Source organism: Lacerta agilis, chromosome 10, assembly GCF_009819535.1.
Source record: "Lacerta agilis isolate rLacAgi1 chromosome 10, rLacAgi1.pri, whole genome shotgun sequence".
Taxonomy (NCBI): Eukaryota; Metazoa; Chordata; class Lepidosauria; order Squamata; family Lacertidae; genus Lacerta; species Lacerta agilis.
Genome location: NC_046321.1, coordinates 34,390,379 through 34,416,868, shown reverse-complemented (window position 1 = coordinate 34,416,868; position 26,490 = coordinate 34,390,379). Strand labels below are relative to the sequence as shown.

The 26,490-nt window shown below is 39.6% G+C and overlaps 1 protein-coding gene across 6 annotated transcripts; it reads right to left on the bottom strand.

The window, feature by feature from the left end:
* Positions 1–1,376: 1,376 nt before the first annotated feature.
* Positions 1,377–24,778, bottom strand: CEP83 (centrosomal protein 83). Of its 6 annotated transcripts, none has more exons than XM_033162401.1 (16): positions 24,716–24,778; positions 22,427–22,685; positions 21,330–21,480; positions 18,682–18,774; positions 16,218–16,349; positions 15,242–15,493; positions 13,664–13,795; positions 8,901–9,015; positions 7,835–7,979; positions 7,282–7,431; positions 5,999–6,074; positions 4,665–4,822; positions 3,516–3,645; positions 2,546–2,667; positions 2,180–2,357; positions 1,377–1,591 (listed from the first exon to the last, which is right to left on the bottom strand). In XM_033162401.1, the coding sequence occupies exons 2-16, from the start codon at positions 22,573–22,575 to the stop codon at positions 1,400–1,402; spliced, it is 2,175 nt and encodes a 724-aa protein (XP_033018292.1). In that variant the 5' UTR covers positions 22,576–22,685; positions 24,716–24,778; the 3' UTR covers positions 1,377–1,399. The 6 variants fall into 6 exon arrangements, with proteins under 6 accessions (XP_033018292.1, XP_033018291.1, XP_033018294.1 ...); XM_033162400.1 differs by lacking the exon at positions 24,716–24,778 and adding an exon at positions 24,599–24,698; XM_033162403.1 differs by lacking the exon at positions 24,716–24,778 and adding an exon at positions 24,599–24,698 and having other exon boundaries at positions 2,546–2,649.
* Positions 24,779–26,490: the final 1,712 nt, after the last annotated feature.

The following is a 26,490-nucleotide window of genomic DNA, read 5'->3' as shown; positions in this document are numbered from 1 at the left end:
TATTTGCAGTTCAACATACATGGCACTTTGATATTCAAGTTACAGACAGCATGTGAAGGGATCAGAGATTACCTGTGAATATTCCTTTTACTTGTTCATCGATGACTCAGGAATTGAGGTGATCTCTTCATCCAGCAGACATCAGTTTGTTGAGGAAATCTTCCACTTCTTCCCTAGACCCAGTTACTCAAGACAGCAAAAATTCACCACAGCCCAAAACAATAACCACAGCTTTTGGATTCTCTGTGATTACCTGATAGTTTTAAGATTAACCGAACTGCTTGTGAAAACTAATTTAATGAATTGTCATGCAAGACTGCTTGACAAGTTGTCTAGATTAGAGCAGGAAGGGTCAGAAGCACCATAGTTCATCTACAATCAGTGTTGAGTCTGTCTCCAAAACAGTAGGAGGAAGTTATTTCATATATGAAATAATATCTAGAACCACCAGAAAAATGATCGTTCTTCTGCATGGCTTGTTCCCCATTAGACACAAAACCCAAAATTGGATGGCATTAGGTGAACAGCATGAAACTCTGAGCAACTTCCAACACATATGCCATCACAAAACCTGTATTTTCACTGTTGCACATAGAAAAGGAACCAGATGCATTTTTAATTATTTGCATGGTAATCAAGGGCACTTAGGTAGGAACAAAAAAACCCTATATTAAAATAAGAAAATCAGTGCTCTTACACCACTACTGCAATTAAATAACACACAACAAGGAAGTAGATTTTACAAAAATATATTATAAATAAATTTGTTCACTTTTTTGTTAACAAACAAATGTTTTGCACTGCACACATCTCTCTGTATAAAGGTAAAAAGCATATTCATAATCATTTTAAAATAGTGATTGTTACCTCTGATATCCTTTATAATCATATTAAAGTGCAGATAATAAAGTACTTTATAAAGGCAGAGATCATATTCCCAGAATTTTACCTGCCTTTAGTTGTTAGGGTTCAACTAATAATGTTTCGGGTTGTTTCAGTATTTTTAATTGCATGATGCCAGCCTCAAGCTCACAGTACTGATGAAAGATGCAGAACTTCATGATCAAACTGGAAAGGGGGATTTTTCCACACAGCTACTGCACTCCCTAAGTGACTTGAGAAAGGTCTTGTTAGAAAAAAAGCTTTAGTGCAACATGATGGATCTCCTCCTATCATCTAAACTAGAAGAGCTCTCTGTGTCTCTCTCTTTCACTCACTCACACACACAAACACACACAAAACCCCCACATTTTTTCTTGAATTCTACTGCTGTTGTTGCTTAAAAAAAACAATTAATTAAAAATATAAAAAATGATGCAGACTATCCTCTACTTCAAGGCACTTCTGGGTGTGTTTTTGGCAAAGGACAAAAAGTATATGATGCTTTGGAGTCAAGTGTTTATTTGGCATCCCCAGCTGGTAGACCATACTCTTCAACAAGCTTATGTCTATCAGAGTTCGAGTCCGTGCTTATTACTGACCGAGCTCGTTCAGTAGAGGCCTCAAGCTCTTGCAGCTGTTTTCTCTGGGTGGTTTCTAGTTCTTCCAAGCGCTTGCGAAGCAGGGAAAGCTCTTTTTGATGCTGTTCCTCCTTGAAATTAAGAAGCAACTCATTATGTTTAACATTTAGAGAGATATTCTATGACTAACAATTTCATTGCAATCTGATGTTGTGCTAGTGCTTTCCGGCTTCTGTTTACTTAGATATTTTTGTATGGCTCACTAAGTCAAAAGAATGTGACTTTCAGAATTATTATTTTTTAAAAAAAAATAAGAAACCTATATATAACCTGTGTATAAAATAGTCCATCATCCAAATAAGATGGTGTTGGGATTCTGTTTCTCAAACAGCAGATATCCATGTCATATGGCAAACAGCTTTGGAAAGCAAACGTCTTCCCAAAGCATTTTTTTATAAATAGAACACAGAACTCTGATGTTTAAAGCAATGAAGTAAAAACTCTTACTGGCTTTGCTTAAGGTAATTCTTTGAATTCTGGGTCTAGCCCACCACAGACTACCTTGGGTTTTTTTTATATATTTTCCCATCTCCAAAACTTTCAGAAACCTGCTTCGAATTTTAAACTTTCAACACTTCTTCCTGTTTTACAAGCTCATTTTCTTGTTATCGCCACCTTAAACCATCTCTTTGAGAATGCATATGTAACTTATCACCTACCGGCAAGAAAGGGAAGGATGCCTCTGCTCCAGGTATCGGAGTTGAAGACAATATGCCTACTTGATTCAGCACTGGGATGTTGGGAAACAGAATTAACCTGCGGAATTCGTTATGTCTCCGCTGCAAATCCTTCAGTCTTTTCTGAAGGCGAATATGTTCTTCAAAAGGAACATTCTGCCTAAAATAGTGAAGACGTGAAACAAACAGGACACTGTCTTCAAACATGCAAACTTTACCACCAACGCCATCTCAAGCGATGCAGCAAAGAATTTATTTCGTAAGCAATGTTAAACCTTAAGTAATGACAACAGTCATTCTGTCTCTGAAACATAACAAAATTCAAGAGCAAGCAATATCTCAATGTACCTATTTAACACCTGGTTTTCTGTTTCCAGTTCTTCTCTCTTGGCTTCCAACAGCTCTATCTTCTCCAGTAACTTCTTTTGCTTTTTGTCATTAAGTGTCTTCCTCTGCAAATAGGGCAAATACTATATATAGTTAGAGAAGCAAACATTCATTTGATTGTTGACTTCCAATGCACCATTCCATTTTCTAACCCATATGCTCTAATTGGAGTCTTATCCCCAAATTCTCATATATATTCATATATATACATATATTCATTGGGAAGGAGGTACTTAATACTGAGCACATCAACCTGCTTACAATAAGAAAAATAATCAAGTATGAAGGAAGAAGCATTTGCGAAATTGGTGTTTTTATGGGGGGCGGGGAATATCCATTTGGAGTTAAAAATGATTACCAAAAGAGAGACAAAATTATTGTCATTTTATTACAAACTTCATTTGTTATGTGGGAAAGGCTAGCAGGAATGATGCAAACAGAGACTCTGACTGAAAAGGTATGTTTTGGAAAGAGGAACAGAAAGAACACATCCTACTAGGGCATCAAGTAGTGGGACAAAACCTTGTGCTTCTCAGTCACTGAAATTTCCTGTTAATTTATTTGGTGTGTGGGAGAGAAGAAAGGTTGCTGGTACTCTGCAAAGCTGTGAAAATATTTCTGCAACACACTTGCATTTTTCCACAGGGAAAAATATAGCTACATATTTTAAAAATCTAATTAGCTTTGGTGTGTAACTGTTAATATCTATCCACAAACAAAAATTAGATGTCACAACTAGGGTTATTTCTCGATGCTATCACAGCTTTTTTGCCATTTAAAACACAAAAGCTTTTAGCAATAGAGGTCAATATTTTGTTTTACAAATTACAAACATTATGTTGACTACAATTAGAATCGTATTATAGAAGCATAATTTTAGCTAACCCAGAATGAAAAAGTTCCCCTCAGATATATGTTGTAAGTGACATGCCTTTTTCTGAGCAACTGATGCGCGGTGCAATTTTTCTTTCATCTGGTTATACTTCTGTTCTACCTCTGTAATACGCTGAATAAGTTTATGTTTTTCTTCTAGCCATTCGACATGTTTGTCTTCCAAATTTCTGGAGGGGAAAAAAAGCAATGGTTGCCCTGCATATCAAATCCACAGTTAATCACCACATTCATGAATGCACTGAGTATATCGCACATGGCTAAATGAAATTCAGACATACCTAGAAGGTATGTTTCTTACAATGGGAAAGGTGATCTGAAACTTGCAGGATGCCGTGCTAAATCACCACTTACAAAACTGTATGTTGGGGCACTTCTATATGGCCTTATAAATGAGTTAGTAGAAGTAATTAAAGGCTCCTTTGAGTCCAAAAATCCATCCAAAGAGAAAATTGACCATCCTTACCTTCCAAGCAAGGCAGAGAGCTTTTAGATTACCAGGCTCTGGGATACTATCCTGAGATCTCACAGAACCGCCTGAGTTCCTGTGATATCTTGCGAGAGCATCCCAGAGCCCAGCAAGCACCCAGAGATTTTAAAAGCTCTTTCTGCACCAGGACAGCCCAATGGAAAAGCAGTTTCAACCAGCCAACTTTCAACCATGCAAGACTAAAATTGTGCAAGTTAACTGTGTGCAAGATGTGATCGTACTGTATTGTTTTTATTGTGTGTTGCTGTGAGAAGCAGACGACAGATTAAGGGGTAACGAAGTACATGGCGATATGTACAGGCTACGTTCACACTTAATGGAACAAGGTAAATTACTTTCCTGCTACAGAAAATACATAATTAGTTAATAAATCCTTATATCATAATTCTACCTAGAGAGTCTGTGTTTTTATGGCAACATTACGTATATCATCTTAATGTGCAGCACATTCCTATGCATGTTGTGCTTAATGAGGCTTAATTCCACATTAGTGTACATGGGATTGCATCCAGCTTATCATTGCTAACAAATAAGTAGTGAAACCAAGACATAATTAATTCACATTTCAAATCTATCATAATAGAGAAAATTCATGATACAGGCAACTGAACCCAAGATAAACATCTGGGGCCCTTTACTCTCCACAGAACTTTACTTTCTTGAGACAACAGTAGAAAAATATTAAAAATGAAATCATACTTCTCTGAATCTAACTGAGCCCTTTCTGCTTGAGTTCTCGCATTCTGACATTCATGTTTTAATCTCTCCATCATTTCCTTCAGTTTCTGATTGGAAACTAGCAAGTTATTCTCCGACTGTGACAGAGAAGCCACTTGGAGTTGCAAATCTTGGATGCGCTGCAATAGAAACATAAAAATGATCGATGAAATCATTTATCAAAGCTCTAGAGAAGGGGAGTCCTAGAACGGCCTAAAAATCGCTACCGGCTGAAGCTTTTTTTAAAAAAAGCGAGAATAAAAGGTGAAGGCTGGCGGCCGGCGGCGGCTACACGGGCCACATGACGAGGTCTGGCGGGCCGGATTAGGCCCGCGGGCCTTGTGTTTGACACCCGTGCTCTAGAAGTTCCACCAAACAGCATATAAACCCTATGTACACACCACTCAACTGTAGCAGTTACATGTGAACAATAGGAAGTAGAGCCATACTACAGGACCCAACCCAATATCCCATAGATCCTACTCCCTGAACACCTGTACATTTACTGCAGACGTCTGCAAATGAGTGCCTACTTGCAGTCAGTTTAAAAAGCCACCCTGAACACCACTTGAAAAGCCTCCATTGTTTCTCCAACCCTCTCTGCAAGTCTCTCCGGCCTCCTCTAATCACTCTCTCTGACCACCTCTTCTGCACCCAAACACTCTCATGAAGGCTGCTGGTCATTTTTTCCTGCTCTCCTGCACCCCTCTCCGCCTGTGCCATTTTCTTATTTTTCCCCTGTGTGCCATTTTTGCATCTTTTAAAAGTATTGTATTATTGTTCAGTGATATGCATACAGCTGCAAGTTTGTATATTAAATAAGCTGTGGAAGTTGTTTTCTCAGAGCAGGTATGATAAAGAACTGGAGGTAAGTTAGTGCCTTCCACAGAAGGCGCATTAAAGACAATCTAGCATGGCCCTGCTTCCTGGAGCAAGTAGGAGGAGTCACCTATACAAATTGGTCCCACAGGAAAACAACTCTGGTCATCCATTGTTAAGTTATTGGTAGATGTGTTGGGACAAAGAAAGCACTTCTTCACAAAGCACATAAATAACTTCCAAAATACACTGCCATAAGATGCGATGTTAGTCACTTTAAAAAGGAACAGGAGAGATTCATGCAGAATAAGACAATCAACAGCTACTTGCCATGATAATGAAACACGTCTGTTCAGAGGCAATGCATGTCTGCATACCAGACACTACTGACAAGGACACCCCTTATCATATGCTGGTTTCAATACAAACTGCTGCAATTAAAACAGAAAAGTCATGTGATCTTGAGAAGATGACAGAGCATGATGTTGGTTCCTTACCCCCTTTAGATTAGCATTTTCACTTCTCTCTTTTTCAAGATCCTCAGAATGAATAGTTTGCTGTTGAATCTTTAGCCTATAAATGAATACAAAGTAGCTTATGAATGTGATAAGACTTGGATATATACTTCTCAGGCTTGGATATATACTTAAGATTAATTCAGCAGAATATTCTGCAAAGAATACACTGATCATCCAATGGAATGTTTTAATAAATGGTGGAATAATATTAATATCTGTTGGAAGTGTGGGGGACAGGGAAACATTTTGAAACATATACAGTGGAAATGTCCAGTAACTGCTGAATTTTGAGAAGTGGCTAAGCATACCAAGTCGGTCCTAAGGAAATGCAGAAAGTGGTCTTATGGAGTGTTGATATTAGGAAACATCCTACCTCTTTCAAACTTAGAGAAGGAACGAAATGCTTGAGATTAGAATGGCAAAATTGGCATTTAAATAAAGGAAATTATTGCATATTGGAAATATAGTATAAAAACATACATTGATACCTGGACACTAAGAGTTAAGTGCATTTGACTAAACAAAGAAGTATAGACATTTTTGACAGATAAAAAGTTTAAAAGGACACAAAACTGAAGACCGCCTGCTGCTATGCTTAACTTGAATTTCCCACTTTTCTTTTAATCTCTCCTTTTCTTTTCCTTGTGACCTTCTCTTTGACTCATTTGATTTTCTCTGTATTGTGTGCATCAGAGTGTAAATGGGTATGAATTCATGGCTGAATATATAAAAAGTTCACAAGACAATCCAAAGTTCTTAACACATAGAATATTTAGAGAATATTGAAACTGGAAAGACAAACTTGAAGGGCAGGAGAGAAAGGATGTTGAGGAAACAAATGGGAGTGACAATGCATGTATTGAGGACTGGTTTCAAACAACTTTTAGCGATATATGTTTGTATAAGATATAATTAAAAAGAAAATCTAATACAATGGTTATCAGTTTCTTCACTGTATTTTATAGTGTATGATACACTATATGTACAGCTGCACATATTGTGTAATTGTGAACAAATGTAGAAGTTTCAAGAATAACTTTAGGCAACAGCATGCTTCAGCTGGCAAAGAAAATGGTGCAAAACAAGGGTCTTCCAATTAAATACCTATTTCTATAAAGCCATTTCTGGAGAAACAAAAACACCTGCCCAGCTTAGACACAAGCAGCGAAGTGTCAAGCGCTTTGTTCAGCAGGCAATAACACTTTCTGATAAAGTGTTAAAAACTCCAATTCCTAAATAGAATTAAAACCTCTACAAATTACCTAAGATCCTTGATTTCCCTTCTGCTGGATTCTTCTGCCACCTGCAGAGCAGATAACTTCTCTTTGTACTCATCCTTTTCCAACTGCCTCTGAGTATCTTGCTCCACTTTGATTTTCTCCAGTTCAGATAATCTGGCTTCAAGTTCTAACCTGAAACATTATGTAGTGTTTAAGAGCTGTGAAAAAGAGATTTCTCTCTCTCTCTCTCTCTCTCTCTCACACACACACACACACATATGAGAGAGAACACTTCTACTCGGCTGGTATAGCTTCAGTGTTCCATGATTAGTGCAGAAACAGCACAAGCTCCCATCCACAGATTTCATAGTCACGCACAACTAATTCAGCAGCTTCCTTGGACAGGGCAAGAATGATTTCAGGATACTGAAGCAATGTGAGATGCGTTTAAAATACCCTGTCCACTGTAGCAATAGCAACTAGCAGCAGCAATTTTATAGCTGGAACATACTGCACAATATTCATAGGCATGGAAGTTGCTACAATTTTAAACTCTTTTTGAGCAAGAGAAGAAAACATACAATAACATACTTACTTTTCCTCCTGTAATGCTGCAAGTTTTTGGAAGCCTTCTTCTTCTGCAGCTTGTACTTTGCGTACTAATTCACGATCCTTTTCTATTAAAAGCATCTTGTGCTGCTCAAGTGTTTTCTTACATATTTCATTATCTGAGTGTAAACCTGTTTTTAAACATTTACAGTATTTGAAAGCTCTGAAAATCATTACACAGAAGCTGATAAAACTGAATCTGTTGCTCACTCATGTAAGCCACTCTTCATTTTTCCTACATTCAAGTACAACTTTGCCTACAGCTTTCCCACTACTTAAAGCAGTGTAGCTTTAGGGAAGTATTATAGAATTAGGCTAAAAACCTTCAATAAATATTTACTCAGAAGTAAATCCCACTGGGTTCAGTGAAGTTTACTCCCAGGTACACATGCACAGGATTGCAGCCTATGTCCCACAAGTTTCAGAAGGAAGGCTAAGTTTCTGTTTAACTTTCACCTGTGGGAAAATCAATGAGATTTAAATGTGTTCAAAATTCACCAGAAATGCATTCCACATGCAATTTCAGAATTAAAATTAGATGTTATTTCTACTGGCATTAATGGGAGCATCTAAGTATAAATAATCGTGAATGGATAGTTACAAGATGACAATTCTCATTTAAGAGAGGGTTCACACAAGTACTGCAATATGAGAATATATTCATGTTTTACTTTATCATTAAAATACTACAATATCCCTCCAACCCCAGAAAAGATAACATTAAAAATGTAAAAATTAAATATTCACAAAGCTAAGACAGTTATGGCGAAAAGTCCCCACTGAACTTAAGAATTACACTAATTATATCCATGATTACTTCTGTTATGTCAGCTTACAGGTATATGAGCACATAGCTGGGTGCAGCGGGGCTACATGTTGGACAAAAACCATGGCAGCTTAATGAAAGTGACACATTAAAATGAAAGTATCCCCATGAAAGGGATACGGCTGCACGACAGTACTTACTGGACTGCTCTAAATTTTTCTCAAAGACAAAATTCTGTATCTATAATTGGTGGCAATAACAAATCGCTGAAGTAATAAAGTTTTACCATCTATTTCACTTTGAATCTTGTTTCTTTCTCTTTCTATCTCAGTCCTAGCTCTTGCCGCTTCCAGCTTGATGTTTGTTATTTCTAACTTGTGTGAATGCTTAAGTTCTTCAACCTATAGAAGATAATGTTTTATCAATTTCCAGTTTTGATTAGAACAGTTTTTCGCCTCTTTCTGCTTAAGGAGGATAAAATCATGCAAGAATCCCTCCTATCTTCTTCTGGATGAAAGATTCTGAGGTTTTCTCCTACTTCCATAGGAGGAGTTCCCCAAGTTAGAAATATGGTAGCTGAAATGATTTATGAAAAATCTTTTTAAAATGGTAACCATTTAAAATGCACAGTCTGCTCTGGGTGTCATTGCCAAATGAGATGTGGCAGGGCAACCACTAGGAGTAGAGCATTTCAAACAGTGGCACTCTCTCAATGGAACACCATCCCTATAGAGGTCTGTCAGGCCCCAACACTATATTCTTTCAGGCATCTTGGGTGCCTTGGTAGAAAGGTAGTACTGTATATTAAAGATAATAAATTAATTCCCAAAGTAGGGAATTACAGAAAAAAATTAAAAATACACCATAAAAACTTTCAGGTTATATTCATCCATGTCTGACTAAATAGGGGAATCTAGTGCCATGTACCTGTAACAGACTGCATTCATCTGATCAGTACCTTCCTTACACCCAGTTTAACAGGAGCTGGGTCTCCATCTCTCTTTCGCACACACAAATATTATTTAGGAATTCTTAGATAAAATTTCAAACAAATATTTATGAATACCCCAATCTATTATTACGTAACTTGCAACAGATATTAATAAGAACTGTGGCTAAGTAATAACTGATACACATGTACACCTGATACATACATACAACCTGTAACAAGGCACCTCTGCACATGAAAACTTTTTGTCTGAACCAGGACTTGCATGCACATACTTGTGCACATAGACACATACAAACAATTTCACAAGAAAAACCTGTTTCCTGGAGCCATGCAAATTGGCGCCAAGTGTCTTAAGCATTCAGGTCAACGTTTAAATGAAACTGTCAACCTCATTTCTAATAAAAATACTATATACTGTACCTATGTGGGAATACTAAGTTTTTCTTTCATTTATGCTCAAACCTCACTATGTGAACGGCCGATTCAGATATCCAAACAGGCAATTTGTCCACTTTCTTAGTTTGTGCTTTGCTGGTTGGCAGCAGCCATTTTCAGGCAGAAACCATGGTTGTGGTGGTGGTACAAGGAGGGGGAGTGGACAAATCAGAGAGCAGGAGAGACTGGACAATTCAGTTTTTCCTGTCTCTCTTCTACTAGTTGGCGGCAGCAATTTTAGGAAGTAACCACGGATTAGAAATATTCCCAGAGCAAAGAATGGAAATCGCCAGCTTGTTATGCAAACACTTTCTAGCAAGTGATTTCCTGGGAACACATTTTGTTCAGAAACTGGGACCTGCCTGTACTACTAAACTGGGTAATCATAAAGGTGATAACATAAAAGTGCATCCTTAAAGGCCAGCATTCAAATGTCTAAAACTTCTACAGTGTTTTAAGAGATTTTAAAACAAACACACAGAGGATGCACATAATTTGACAGCTTGCTCTTTTTACTGAGTTCAATGTTCTGTGAGGCAATCTGCCACCTCGACAACATAAGCCTTCATGCTAGAGAAGTGCTAGTCTTAACTATGCCATTAAAATCACTGGCCTGGTATAACTGGCTCAGTATTATGGCAGATCATCTATCTCCTATATGTCACTTGCAAATAGCTAACCTTGGAGAAGAAATTTCAGCATGCTTTGTCACAAACCCTACACAATGTAAAACCGAAGCAGTTGCCTTCCTGCCTCGTAAGTAACACTGTTTTTTCAATAGAAAAAAAAACATTGAAGACAATTATTGTCTGAAATGAACTGAAATTCTAGTTTAAACTTTCCTAGTACAGTAATTACAGGGTTGTTGCAAATTAAGCAGCAGAAAGCTCTTTTCAATGTCAAATGTAATCACAACCCACTAGTGTGTAGAAGCTACAAAAGTTTTAAGAATTAGTATTTGATTAAGCAACTACAGTTAAGACACTGATTTTCTGAAAGTAAAAAGGAAGCTCCATTTGTCATTTACACATCACAAGGTTTGACCACATCCCTTCATGGTCTACCTGTCATCAATGGTTATTCTAGTTTAAAATGTTAGTTTTTGTATCACTGCTGATCAGGAACATATGAAGCTGCCTTAAACCAAGTCAGACCACTGCTACATCTAGCTCAGAACTGTCCACAGTAATTGGCAGGGCATTTCAAGATTACAGAGAGGGCTCTCTTGCACCCTACCTGGAGATGTATACAAAGCACACCTCTGAGCTATTGTCCTCCCAAACATCTTGGAGATCCTTTTCAGTGGTTTCCTGTAGGGCTGGGCAATATCTGCTTTCCAATATCACAATACACCACCAGATAAACGTCACGATATGGCGGCATATTACAATGTCAGAAAGGAGGTGGGGAGGAAGAAGGCAACTGCCAGCCATGGAGACAATTAGTGTCACTGTGCACAGCTTCTGCCTGTTCCAAAGCCACCTCCTCTTTCAGTGCCACCCACATGTGCTAAGGCAACTTGGCACAGGTGGGGCGTGTGGGTGGCCTGCCTCTTCCTCCAAGAGAAAGAGGTAACATGCCCACTGTGCGTGAGCTGATTGGGGGGGGGGGACACTTGATCAGTAGAGAAGTGGGATTCCTTAATATATTTCCTTTATACTTAATGTTAATTCTCAAAATGAGAATTATTCTACACTGAAGAAGTTGCAGCTCCATTCTCTATCATATGGATGCCTGGCTTCTTTAATAATAGCTACTACTGCAGGTATCTGTGTACATAGAAGGCCGTTAAGACAAAAGATCACAGTTTATCATTTCTACAATCTCCAACAGTCATCTTGTGGTTACCCAGTTTCTGTTTTCGTGCTTCTGTGCTTTAAAACATAGTTTCTACTTTGCCTTCATGGAAGGAAGAAAACAGAATAATATGAGGAACAATTTCTCTAAGCTATTTACATAGTTCCAGAGGAAGTGTCCTGCTCTAACGTAATAAATTATTTGGGAATTTAATTTTAGGCTCAAAATATGTAAATATTTGAAAGCCACTTTCTGGGCACATGACACTCAGCAGCTATTCATGCTGTTTATCTCTATATTGTGGTAAATAACAGGTTAAAAGTGGCCCCACCATAACATGAAACAATATGAAATTTGGCAAAGTAAAATACACAACATAATATGAAAGCAAATATTTCCATTTGTTCCTCCCCCCAGTATTGTTTCTCTGTTGCCACAGTCTTTGACCCTGAATGTATCAGGTTCCATTAACCCATGTCTCCCATAACCTCTTGCTTCTACAGTGGTGCCTCGCAAGACGAAACTAATTCGTTCTGCGAGTGCTGTCGTATAGCGAAAATTTCGTCTTGTGAAGCACCAATGGGGGAAGAGCAGTTTGACAGGGGGTGGGGGAATCGGAAATTTTTTCGTCTTGCGAGGCAAGCCCATTCAAAAATTCGTTTTGCGAGACAGCCTTCCGCTAGCGAATGCCTTTCGTCTAGCGAGTTTTTCGTCTAGCGAGTTTTTCATCTAGCGGGGCACCACTGTACTTGCATTTTTCTACTTGTCCTTGGTTGGATCCAGACAAAGTAAATTGCACTAAATTCAAGTCCCACTGTGACTTAAGCACAACTATCTTAATCTGGATCCCATCCCCACCCCTTCTCTTTAGGCAGCTTAGACTTGCTGCAAGATGTCTTATTTCCCCCCCTTTCCCAAGGGGGAAGGTGCTTTCTAAGAAATATGCTGTTATCACAGGTGAGATCTGACACAAGCTTCAGGCTGAGAACACGAAAGTACAATTCTCCCCATCAGAGAAATAAAAGCCCACTAACATTTAAAGAGTGAGAATCTTGAGATCGCAAGTGAAAGTACTGGCTATTTAGATTAACTCGATCCAGCAATTCCTTGTTTATATACCTATTTAGAAGGCATGCATTACATCTTAACAACCAAGGAGTCACTGATCCCACTTCCACATGCAAGGAACTTCCACTCATGCAAGTGCTAATGCCCATGCAGCCATGTTATCACTGGTCACAGTAAAACTGCTTCTGGACTATCACTTCAGTCTGTACAGGACTAAAAGCTCACAGCACATTTATCCTCCACACAGAGAACAAGCATGTCAAGGAAAAGATTGGGCTAGGAGTTCTCCCTCCAACATCTAATTTTTCACACATTATGTGTGAAAGAGCATTCTCTCTATCATACAAGTCTCCACCTACTGGCTGAAGAGGTGCAGCCTAGAAACAGTTTGCTACCTCAACTGCTAACTAGTTCTCAGAATTGACTAGTGCTGGGCTAGACCAACCAACAGTCTGATGTGGCATAAGACAACCTCCTTTGTTCACAATAGTTGTTTTTCAGTCGTTCCCAACTCTTTGTGACCCCATGGACCAGAGCACGCAATAGTAAGTGTTACTAAATGTCATTTGTGGATGTTATTACTGCTTTAGGGAACAGTGCCAAAAACAAAATGCTATGTTTTCATGCCAACAGAAAAATCCAAGGACAATAAGAACATGGTTTTTCAAACACTGAATTATGAAAAAGGAGAAATAAAGCCGTGTAATAGAGACAATTTGTCTCCAAAGATACAATTAGTGATAATGTTTCTGGTAACATCTCTGAAAAAAAAGTCTTGACAGCATCAAAATACTTACTTTAGTTGTCAAGGCACTGATCTCTCGTTCAGCTTTATGTAGCTTGCTTCTTAAGAGCGTATTTTGCTCAATGCTCATCTGCAGTTCCTTTTCAATGCGTTCAAGCTGCAGCTTAAGGGATTGTTTTTCTGCCTTAAAATTAAGAAAGGAAATCTTAAATGGCTTCACAGAAATGAGTTCTAAACCTATTTGCACAAAAGTAAGGTTCCTTCACTCAAAACCTGGCTGGGACTGATGCACTGGTTTCAAGAGACCAATAAAAATCAGTGGCATTACTTCTAGTAAGTAAGCACCTGAGGTCTCAAATCTTTTTGGAGATCTCTGGGTCATTTTACATTAACATATTTTAGATGGTTAGCTTATTTGCTCTGAAGTTAAATAGCTCCCCTAGGAAGCTAGGGCTAGTTCAAGCACCAGAACTACATCTCAATATTGCATAGTTAAAAAATGCTCAGGTTTGGGGCTGGCAGCTCTTCAGCAACTTGCAGCACAGCAGAAGAAAGGGGGGAGGGAATGTCCTTTCTCCCCTCTCCCATCCTAAAACAGCCTCTCTCCCTCTCAGACCTGAACAGGAATATAAAGCTTGTGCACCTATTTTTTTTTTAATTGTATACTGCCCTTCATCTGAAGATCACAGGGAGGTTCACAACATAAAAATACAAAATGAAAACACAAAATGCATAATTAAAAACAAAAACAAACTAATGATCATCTCCCACAAAGACATTCAAAAGTTGAAGAGAAACATTTTCACCTGTCACCTAAAGATATGTAATGAAGGTGCTTGGTGAGGCTCCTTGGGGAAAGCATTCCACAAACAAGGAGCCACCACAGAAAAGGCCTGTTCTTATGTTGCCACCCTCCAGACCTTATGTGATGAAGGCACCCAAAGAAGGGCTTCACATAATGAAGACTAGGTTTCCCCCCTAAAAAATAATGTCAAAAATTAGGGGGCAACTTATTCTCTGGGCCAACTCCCCCCACTTTCTTAATTCCACTCCCCAAAATAGGGGGCGTCTTATAGATGGGAAAATACGGTAATCTGGCGAGGGGTGATTAGAATAGGGAGGTGGTTGGTTTTTTATTTTTTTAAAAAAAACTTACCTTCCTGCACTATACAAGTGTCCTGAAATTCCCCCTCACAACCTCTAGTCTCCGAATAAGTTTAAACAGTTGTATAAAAATATTGTTGCTGGACCCATTTGTAGAATTTGCTTATTGAATGTTTTGGACCTTAGTATATTATTCAGCTTATATATTTATTTATTGTTTCTACAGACAGGTTTGTTTACCAGAGTAAAATATCCTTCCATTTTTAATCTCATGTAAAAAGTTCAAACCTGTAGACTCCGCAACGATTATTCCAAATATCATGACTCAAACCACCTTGTACATAAATCTGTCATAATTTTCCAAACTACTTTGCAAAATAGTAATCTTATTACTATTAGGGTAATGGGAGTCTGATTAGGAAGAATCAAGTGCATTGATGGCATGATGTGAGTTTCTCATTGTTTAAGTTAACACACAGCATACACCTTTACAATGTCTTGTAGGAAGACAATCAGAATCTCCTACCTCCAAGGATCGCATTGTAGCTTGCATCTCAGTTAACTGTCGCACCTGTATTCTTTGCACATTTTCAGCTTGCATACCAGAGTTCTCCCTCTGAGCTCTTAGTTCTGCTACTTCTGCTTCAAAACCCTTTAATTTCTGAACTAGTTGAGCCTTTTCTCTTAATAGTGCTTCCACACGCTTGCCATCTCTTGTAGGATCAATATTAAGCAGCTGATTATGCAATTCTTCTTTATCTTTGCCAAGTCTCGTTATCTATGAGAATTGAACAGACAACACTATGGGCCCACTCCAGTCCGAGTGTGACTTCAGAAAACCCTTAAGATTCAATGATTCCTTGCACCAGGTGCACACACAACCATGCAGATGGGAGGGAGGGAATGAGAACCCACCACACACAAACCATGTTCCTGTGCTTGGAATTGGTCAAAGTGTATTTATATACAACATTATGTTGATCACCCAGAAGTATTAGAAAAGCACATAAAAGTAAATATACTTGTTCTAAAATGAAAATACATTTTCATTTCATTCAAAATAAAGAATACATTGGTAAAACTAGCACTATGTTTTATAGGCCCTTTTATCACAGAAAAATTAAAGTGGCAGAAATGTGTCCCCTATAAAATTGGAACCAATAACACACCTGAGGTAATTTTTTAGTCAGGAAAAAATGTTTTCACTTGATTAAGAACAGCAGAACAATGAAATATGAAATTAGTTCATTATCATAACTGTAAGGCTGCAGTCCTACACACATTTACTTGGTAGTAAGTTGACTGAATGCAGCAAGACTTACTTTAAAATTAACATATGGTAAACTGCATATTTCCTCCTTTTTCTTAAGATTCATGAAGCAAAAGGCCTGACTAATTATGCTTTAGGCAGGGTTCAAATTTATTACAGTTGATTAAATTTAAAACTTTAAATTCATATTCAAATGTTATGGTATTTCTTATATTAAAATATTCTTCCTTACCTCAGATTCATATTTTAATTTGTTCTCTTCTAAAATATGGGCATGCTCTTCTTTCTGATGCTCAAACTCTGATTTAAGAAAAGTATGTTCATAGCGAAGTTTGTTATATTCTGTTCTCCATTTTTCTGCTTCCTAGTTAAGAATAACATATGTGACTGTATCAAAGTGAATAAAAAATACAAGCCCATGCAGAAAAAAATGAGCACACAAGATGTTTAGTAAGTATCAGTTGTAACCTGAAAACAGGCCAACAATTGTTAATTGTTTTTGATGACTACATTTACAGTTGCATCAAAGGAAATACAGTACAGTGGTACCTCTAGATGAGAACGGGATCTGTTCCGGAGCCCCGTTTGCATCCTGAGCAGCCCGCAACCCGCAGCGCCACCTCTGCACATGTGCGGGTTGCGATTCAGCGCGTCTGCACATGACGTCATTTGACACGCCTGCGCACACGCGACCTGCTGAACTCAAAAGTAATCCGTTCCGTTACTTCCAGGTTCGGTGCATTCGCAACCCGCAGCGAACACAACATGAGGTATGACTGTAATACTATTGGTTGGCTTAAGCTCCAGAAGCAACAGAGAATGCTCCTTGCCAGTGACCATTGCGGCAGTGGAGTCATTGCCAGGAAGTGGAGAACAGTTGAGATTAGGGCTGTGCTATAAATCAATATATCAGGTTTTAGATCAAATCATGATAACAGTTTTTATGACTTTGCAATTTATCACATATTGTGTGTGTGGTATTAAAAAAATCACAATATTGGAAAAACTAGGAAGCCGATGCTTCTTCCTGTGTGTGCAGCGCTCGTTAACTCCACCTCAGTCAGCTCTTCCCTGCCTCCTGCAGCAACAAGAAATAGCTACAAATCACTACAACAGGCTGACTCAAATATTGGCCAGCAGATATTGCCAAAGGGAGCTTTGAAAAACAGTTAGCTCTCTGTCTCCTTCAGCCATCCAGCCAGCAAGCAGGGACTTCTTCCCTCAAGGCTCTTGCTTAAAGGTGCTAGGCTGGTAGCTGGCTTAAGGAAAGCCCGCAAGGTTCAGACTTCTGGAGCGCTTTCCCCACAGTAAAAGCAAACTGGGGTTAGAAAAAAACAGACACCTGCCTTTGGCATTTGACCCTTCTGTCATTCCCCCCTGCATCTGCATGTGTGTACTGCTTGTGGATGTGTGAGTGTCTATGCGCTCTCCTCCCCCATCCGTTGGTGGTGTTTGTGGTGCGTTTGTTTTTTGTGAAGCAGAAGCCAGCAAAAAGCACTGGGTTTTTCAACCAAAGATATGTGAATATCTAAAAGTGTGACACTGAATTTGCTTTTTCTTGTTTAGTAATGTAATTAATTTTTTAGGGAAGCTTTGACATCTATGCTACTAATTACTTCTACAACTTTAATTTTACAGAAACTGTGCTATTATTGATACAGTAGTACTATAATGTAACAGTTGTAACAATATCTTAAGTAAAAATTTATCAGTTTTAGAGTTAGACCCATAAGTAGTAGCAGTTGTCAGGACATTGCCATGCTCACCTCTACATAGCTCCAGCCTTATTTCACAGTGATGTATCGAAATATCATAATGTTTAACTGGTAATATATTGTTATGTTGAAAACCAGGTATCGCCCAGCCCTAGTTGAGATAGCCTTGAGCCACTGTCAAGAGAATCCTGTTCTTTCTCTTATTGTTTACCTTTAGTCACTGAAGGGTTGTACCAGCCTCTGTGACTCTCATGGGCCCCAAAGCTTAATAGTGCAGCGGGTAAGATCCTATCTCCAGCCTCTTTAATCACAAAACAGGAGGCATTGCATGGTTGAATTTGCATGGAACACTAACCCAGTTTAGCATGACATAGATGAGCCAGAATGTGTCTGAGCAAAACAGGCTTACACACTACTCACTTTCCCTCTCCTATGTAGCCAGGGAAATGACTTTATCAGAATTTAATTTCACTTTTACAGACATTTACTTGCTGTTGTGTTCAACCTGGGAAGCTGAATTAAAACAAACTGTTATGCTTCATGGCAAGATAACTTCGATCCATGGGTCTTTAAGCTCACTTAGTTATTTAAACAGCTTGTATTTAAATGTTATCAGAAAGAAGAAGATAAACACTGACCTCTCCTGTCCATCAAATATAAGTAACAGTAGATACTGTATATTCTGGTGTACAAGACTACTTTTTAATACAGGAAAATCTTCTCAAAAGTCAGGGGTTGTCTTATACGCCGGGTGGAGAATCTGCAGTTGAGTATATCTCAAACTTTATTTTAACTGGAAAAGTTGGGGGTCGTCTTATACACCCAGTCATCTTATACACCGGAAAATACGGTAGTTACAATTTTTCTGACCAAAATATATTTTCCTAATTATGGAGCTAGCTGACTAAGAATATTTTTATACTCTGAAGAAATGGATGGATATAAAACTTTCATTTCACAGAAAACTTTGTTTCTACTTACTTTATCTAGCTTCCGAAGGTTCTCTTTCAGAGGTGCTTCTATGCTGTCTCTTATTTCTGTTTTAAGCAACTCCAACTTCTGTGGAGTAATTACCTACATGTCCGAAGAAACATATAAAAAGAAAGTAACCAAGTTTCATCATTTGTCTCTATGAAGATCTTGCTGCCACTTAAAAGACCTGGAGTTCCCCCAGCCCAGGATGGAAACACTCCATTATTTATCCTGTTAGGTAAAGGTAAAGGGACCCCTGACCATTACGGACGACTCTGGGGTTGCAGCGCTCATCTTGCTTTATTGGCTGAGGGAGCCGGCGTACAGTTTCCGGGTCATGTGGCTAGCATGACTAAGCCGCTTCTGGCGAACCAGAGCAGCACACAGAAACGCCGTTTACCTTCCCACCGGAGCGGTACCTATTTATCTACTTGCACTTTGACATGCTTTTGAACTGCTAGGTTGGCAGGAGCTGGGACTGAGCAACAGGAGCTCATCCCGTTGCGGAGATTCGAACCGCCGACCTTCTGATCAGCAAGCCCTAGGTTCTGTGGTTTAGACCACAACGCCACATAATTATCCTGTTATGCTGCATATATTCCTAAAGTACTGGAACTGGCAACAATAAAAAAGGTATTGAACACTGCTATTACAACATGATTTTCATCACTGGGCAACTGCCAAAATGACTTAACCAAAGGAAAATACAAACTGAATCTACAGTCCTAACATACCTGGAAGTAAGGTCTGTTCAGCTCAACGCAGCTGGCTTGTGAATAAACATGTATAAAACGGCACTGCACAATTCCTAACACAGATCAAAGGTAGATGCATATTTGTTATAGTATACAGTCTACCTAACTAATAAAAATTCAGTGTTGAGACACAGTATGAATGACTAGGACTATGGAGACTCAGGTACAAATCCCCACTCAAGTCATGAAACTGACTGGATGACCTTGGGCACTTGTCTCTCAACCTACTGTAAGTCATATGGTTGTTATTAAGATAAATGCTGAGGGTGGGGAGAGAGAGAAACCACTTAAGAAATTTCTACGAAATACAAAGAGGTGTAAAAATTAATAGGAATAGGATAGGAATAGGAATAATTTATTGGCCAAATAAATAAATAAATAAAATCCATAGCTGCCATGAGCTGCTTGAAAGAAGAGTGGAATTAAGCTATTAATAAATAATATTCTCAAATTCATGAACATGTGATAGGGAAGCATTTTAATATGGATGAAATATTTAGAAGGGCATATTATTTTTTAGCAGTGACCCTTCACAGCTTTGGAATGCCCTCCCAAAAACATCATTATTATAATTTAAGTGCCATTCATGGTTTTCTGGGCATTTTCGAACTACTAATTTAAGCATTCTTTAACTTAGACCAGGATGATTTTACCATCTACTTAAATTGGCTATTGCTGTTTTAGTTTGCATGCTTTATTTATGACTTTATATTGTACTTCATTTCTTACAACTGTTCTAGCCACTTGGAGAGCACATATCTATGTAGAAAAAATTGGATATAAACTATGTACACAAATAAGTAAATACAGTATCACTCCTTCTTAATGTCCTGCCCTATGTCCCCACTGTGGAAGGACATGTGGATCTAGAATTGGCATCCACAGTCACTTACAGACTCACTGTTAAGACCGTGTTCATGGAAGACAATCTTACTCGGCTACGAGTGATCGCCAAAGAAGAAGAAAAATAAGAGTGTACAATAATTAATTTAGGTAGGCATTAGACCAAAGAGAACTTTCCTGAGCTTTACAACTATATTTTCTACCTGTGAAGAGAAAGGGAGTTCATCATCAATAAAGATAAAATACCAGAGGCAGTATTCCAGGAGATAAAATTTCTTGACAGATTTTATTTCACACACCCTGCCCTTCCTCCAATCAACTGAGAAATACAATTTAAGCTGGATCTAATGGATCAGATGCTCCCTGCAAGCCATTAGTCATACCTTGTAAGCTGAACAGAATCCGTTCTGGAAATCCGTTCAACTTCCAAAATGTTTGGAAACCAAGGCGTGGCTTCCGATTGGCTGCAGGAAACTCCTGCAGCCAATTGGAAGCCGTGCTGGATGTTCAGCTTCCAAAGAACGTTTGCAAACCAGAACACTTACTTCTGGGTTTGAGGCATTTGGGAGCCAAAACGTACAAGTGCCAAGACGTTCGGGTTCCAAGGTACGACTGTAGTAAAAGTGCATGTCATGTTCCAGACAACTGTTAAACAAACTACATGAGTCAAAGGGGTCTTTAAACTTCTTTTGAAATGGCAGCTCCATGCCTCATGTCAAATTTATTTTTGAAACTGAGCAGAGTATGGCATGGAAATATTTTGCATGAAGAGGGGAAAAAAGTCACAAAGTACTCCTACATGATCTAAGCCACTGGCCTTCAACTGGTGGGCTGGGACTCACTATCAGGTCACGGCTGATCTAAGGTGGGTCACAACAGCAGTACTATCACAATACAAATATGTGGTAAAAAAAAGTAAGAACTTTACCCCCAACTGCAGTTCTTTAGATACCAGTCACAGTTTAACAAGAACATCAGACATAATTAGCAATGTGGATTAAGATACTGTATAACATACAAATGAATAATGTAACTTAAAAGAAAAAATTGTGGCTTCACCTGCTTCTTTAACTCCTCTACTTCTCTTGATTTATCCAACAATTCATCTCGGAATTCACTGAGCAGACACTGAAATTTATCATGAACGGTTTGCTTTTCACGTAACAACTGTTTGAGCTCATTTTGTGATTTTGTATATTCATTCTGAAGCCTGTAAAGAAATCACTTTACAATGTATCTGCTTTTTAGTTTACTGATCTATATCTTGGCACATTGAAGATAACAGAGAAAGGAGAGGAAAGGGGAAGTAGGATAAACAGGGGAAGCATATCAGTTTACTTCAGTTACACATACTTAGGCTTAATTACAGCTAATATGACACATAGAGAGTTGTGCCAAAAGACTGCACAGAAAAGGAGAGATTTGAAAGAAGAGCAGCAACAACATGGAGGTTTTTCTGGATGGCAGCTTTGATGTTTTCTTCCTGTTAGAAAGTTTTTTTATATACTGAAAATGCCAATACACACACACAAATCAACATTGTGCATATTTTTAAATACACTAGCACAACAATACAACATCCCAAGAAATTGACGCCCAAGTCACAGAAACCAGAAGCAATACAATGGCAAAATGAAACAGAACTGCATGGAGGCGGCTCCATTTGGCAAATAGTGCTTTTGCCAAGCTTCAACAGTACACTTCCCATACTGACCAAAGAAGTAATGTTGGGCAGATGGAAGAGCTGGTTGCCACTGCCTGAAGGCAACACCCAACAGCACACATGCCCACCCAATATGTCTCCTCAGGAAATACCAGGGCGCAGAAAAGGATGCCACTGTGTGAAGGTGCATTGTGCATCTTTGGGCAAGGGTGCCTTTTCCACATTGAGAAGGGAATACCAGCCAAAAATTGTCTACCCATCCCTGGTGGCTGTGACATAACCATGCATATCCACCTGTTGTCATCACGTTCCTGCAAACTGGCCGTCACTCCCCAGTAAAAGTTTGTAGCAGTGTGCTAAACTTGAATACTATTCGTCTAACATCTGATTAGTACTGCAACTAGTTTAGCTACAGAAAACTTACATTTTATTTTCATGATCGAAACATTTCATTAAATAGCTCAACATCAAAAAGAAAGAAAGCATACTATACCTTGTATGTTCTGCTTTAAGAGTTTGGTAATTGTTTTTATGGTGTTCACACCGCATTCTTTCATCATTTAACAGTTTTTGTACTTCTGCTTGTGAGCTAAGATCTCCACTTCCACCCACCGATGAAAGGATATTTGGAAAAGTGTCCATTCTGACTGAATGTTAATGAGATGACAATGTTAATAAGGCTGTCAGCACAAGCCTGCCACCGTCATAGAGACCTCTTTCTCTCCTGAGGGCATCCCTTGAGACCAAATTACCTGTACAAACAGAAAAGCACCCAATTAGTAGTCAATGGATTCATGGTTAAAAAGGCTCTGCTTTGAATACATGTTCCAAAGCTTCATTATTTCTCTGACAAGGGTATCTTTGAAAATACATAAATATAGTGTGTGTATTTAAATCTGATTTCATTCTCAAATCAACCAGAGTAAACCAAGTTAATTTATGAAAGCACTGCATAAACTTTCCCATTACCTAAACTGTTTTTTTCTTTGGGTGCAAAAGTTCTGCTCCTGCAGGACTGTTTACTCTGAAGGATTATACAGAAGTCAGCCAAACTGTGCAATATCCTCTGAGGATAATGCATCCCACTTTGTGACAGATGCAAGTTACAACCAGTATAATATTCAACACTTTGCCTGCATTGAATGTCTTGCTAAAATCTTCCCTGACATTGCTAGGCACTAAACTGAACCTACCAATGGTATTAGCCATGCAATATGACTAATATTGTTTTGCAAAACAATATTTGGTTTATTTGGCATATAATGCCTAAACTTATTGAGGAAGAAAAAATAATCAATTTTAAAAATACAAGCCTTCAGGCTTTGGCACAGGATAGGCTATAAATCAAAACTAAGCATAAACAATAAACTAGTAACAAGAACTTTACACCAGAGCTTAAAGCATTGTTGTTGTTCAGTCGTGTCCGACTCTTCGTGACACCATGGACCAGAGCACGCCAGGCACACCTGTCCTTCACTGCCTCCCAGAGTTTGACCAAACTCATGCTAGTCACTTCGAGAGTCCTGGAGAAGGAACTGGCAAGCCACTCCAGTATCCCTGCCAAGAAAACTCCATGGACAAAGACAACAGGCTTAAAGCATGCCCACTACTAAATAAAATTTGAGGAGCTGGGGTTGCCAGAAACTGCCTTGCAATTAAAAGGTCAATGGATTTGCAACACAAATTTTAATACTTATAATAAAGTTACATGCTGAAAAATTAAATACACATCTAGTGTGTATAGTTGTTGAAGTTTTATTTGTTGTATGATTACTGAATGACACCCAATAACGTAAGTCTGCTTGCACAATGGGATTTCTCCTACCCTTCACAGCTTCCCAAAACAGATGGGGGGGGGGGAGAAGCCTAAGCCACCTCATTGGATCTCAGCCAGTTTTTTTAAAGATTCATTTTTCAAACCATGTTTTTTTTTTACAATTTGTGCTTTATTATTATTATTAACAGCCTAGATAAGATACTGTAATAAATATTAGGGTAGATGCACATTGTGCAAGATAGAAGACATTTGGATTATACTGACTCCTTGTGGTTAAGTTTCCAAATGCTTATAAAATTCTGTGAGCGGTTATTTCTAGAGAGCTGCTTAAATCAGTGCAGCTAAATTGCAGGCAACTTTTAAGAGCAGCAGAACTAGAGCGGTTAGCCAGCATTACCTTACGAGCACCTTGGCGGTATTTTTTTTTTTAAAAAAAAAACCCTTTTGGCCGGTGAAACTATCTGGAGTGGCATTACAGTGCTATTTTTTTTTTTTTTTGTAGAAAGAGGAACTCACCGCGAACGCCTCACTTGCTCCCTTATAATGGCAATGGCGCTAACCTGAGAGGTGCGGCAACAAAGTTCCTGCTTGGGGGGGGGGGAGAGAAAAGAAAAAGCCCTGGATGGCAATATTCCGTGTTTCGTCTCACTGGGACTGGGTTTGTTTTGGGTGGAGGCGCCGGTCTTCCTTCACCGGCCTACCTCAGAGGGCCGTCGTGAAGACGAAGGGCGGGCGGGGAAGGGAAGCCTCCAGCCCCACCCCACCCCCCACGAAGGAAAGCGGCTGGCCGACCCACGTCGAAAGAACGAGAACCGCGAAGCAAACGGGCAGCGCCAACGGCCTCGGGAACAGCCTTGCCCCCCCTGCCTCCTTCCCTTCCTCGCTTACCCGCCACCTCAGGCGGGCATCGGTTGCCTCGGCTGTTTAAAAATGGCGCTTCGGCTCCGCTCGCCCCGCCCCTCTAGTTTTCCGCTGAGCCCTCCCGGGACCCGTATGCTCGCCTACCTTTCCATTTTGTCAGCTGGCGCCTGGAACCCACCGGACAATGTCTTCGCCAGCCCCGGGGCATCACGGGAATGCGGAAGCGTGGTGGTTGCCGCGGTGCAATGGATGCAAGAGGCGGGAGGCGGCGCGCGAAGGCAAAAGTGGGCGGGGCTAATTGTGTTAACCCTTAGCTTGTCGGTTTCCCAGGAACGCTGCTTGATTACAGTACGCCCAAAGTAGAGACCGGTGTAATCGGAGGAGGGGCTTCTTGCGTTCTTTAAAAGCAAAGTGCTGTAATCTTTGATGAGAGGGAACCAATACGACGGGGGGGGGGGGGAACGGGACGACGACGAGTTTTAGGGTACAGTCCTGACTGACCCCGCTTTCCTAGGAGTCAGCCCCATGGAATGAAATAGGAGCTCCTCAGCAGGCACAGAAACATCCCATAAATTGAGAGGAAGCTGCTGTAAAGCGCGATGATGCTTGAAACAAAGCTGTTCGTTCCCGTTTGGTAGCGCCTTCCTAAGTTTTAAGTCTTCAGGAAAAACCAAAGAGCTGTACATGTTTTATCCTGCAACATAACTCTTGTTTTCAGATCTCGTGAAAAGAACGCACGCCATTCACCTGTTTTGTACTAATCAGAGATAGATTTGTAGTTAGAATTAGACCCGGCCTAGAGGGTACTAATACCACAGATATGGGAAATGTCATTTTTGAATGAATGTAGTTATACAGTATACTGCAATGTTTCCCTGAATATGAATAGTATGATGTTTCCATACAATGTTAGTAGGGACCAAACTATTCATTGAGCAGCTGCATGGAGGGTACTGCTTCTCAGAAACACCAGTGGATCGTTAGAACTAGCCATTTTGAGAGCAATTATAAGAATTCGAGGGGGTGTTTGGTTTTTTAGAATCTAGTTGAATCTGAAGATAACCTGCTACTCCTGATCATGGGAGTAGCCAGGATTTTTGTTAGGTGGGGCAGAACCTACTTGATTGGTCAGTTGTTTGTTGTTGTTCAGTCGTGTCCTACTCTTCGTGACTCCATGGACCAGAGCACGCCAGGCACGCCTATCCTTCACTGCCTCTCGCAGTTTGTCCAAACTCATGTTAGTAGCTTCGAGAACAATGTCCAACCATCTCATCCTCTGTCGTCCCCTTCTCCTTGTGCCCTCCATCTTTCCCAACATCAGGGTCTTTTCTAGGGAGTCTTCTCTTCTCATGAGGTGGCCAAAGTACTGGAGCCTCAACTTCAGGATCTGTCCTTCTAGTGAGCACTCAGGGCTGATTTCTTTAAGAATGGATAGGTTTGATCTTTTTGCAGTCCATGGGACTCTCAAGAGTCTCCTCCAGCACCATAATTCAAAAGCATCAATTCTTCGGCGATCAGCCTTCTTGATGGTCCAGCTCTCACTTCCGTACATTACTACTGGGAAAACCATAGCTTTTACTATACGGACCTTTGTCGGCAGGGTGATGTCTTTGCTTTTTAAGATGCTGTCTACGTTTGTCATTGCTTTTCTCCCAAGAAGCAGGCGTCTTCTAATTTCATGACTGTTGTCACCATCTTGGTCAGTTAGTTAAGTATTTCTATTGTTTTACTTGATCTAGGGACAGCTGCCGTTCCCTGCCCCACCTTGGCTACACTCATTCTCCTGATTTCAACCTGCATAAAATGTGAGGCCCTCAGACCTATTTCCTCTGAGTTTACCATGATGTGCCCTATATTTTAGAGGGAAACGTGCATGGAGATATGCCAGTAGCTGTGGTGGCCAGATAAAGCGTGCCATG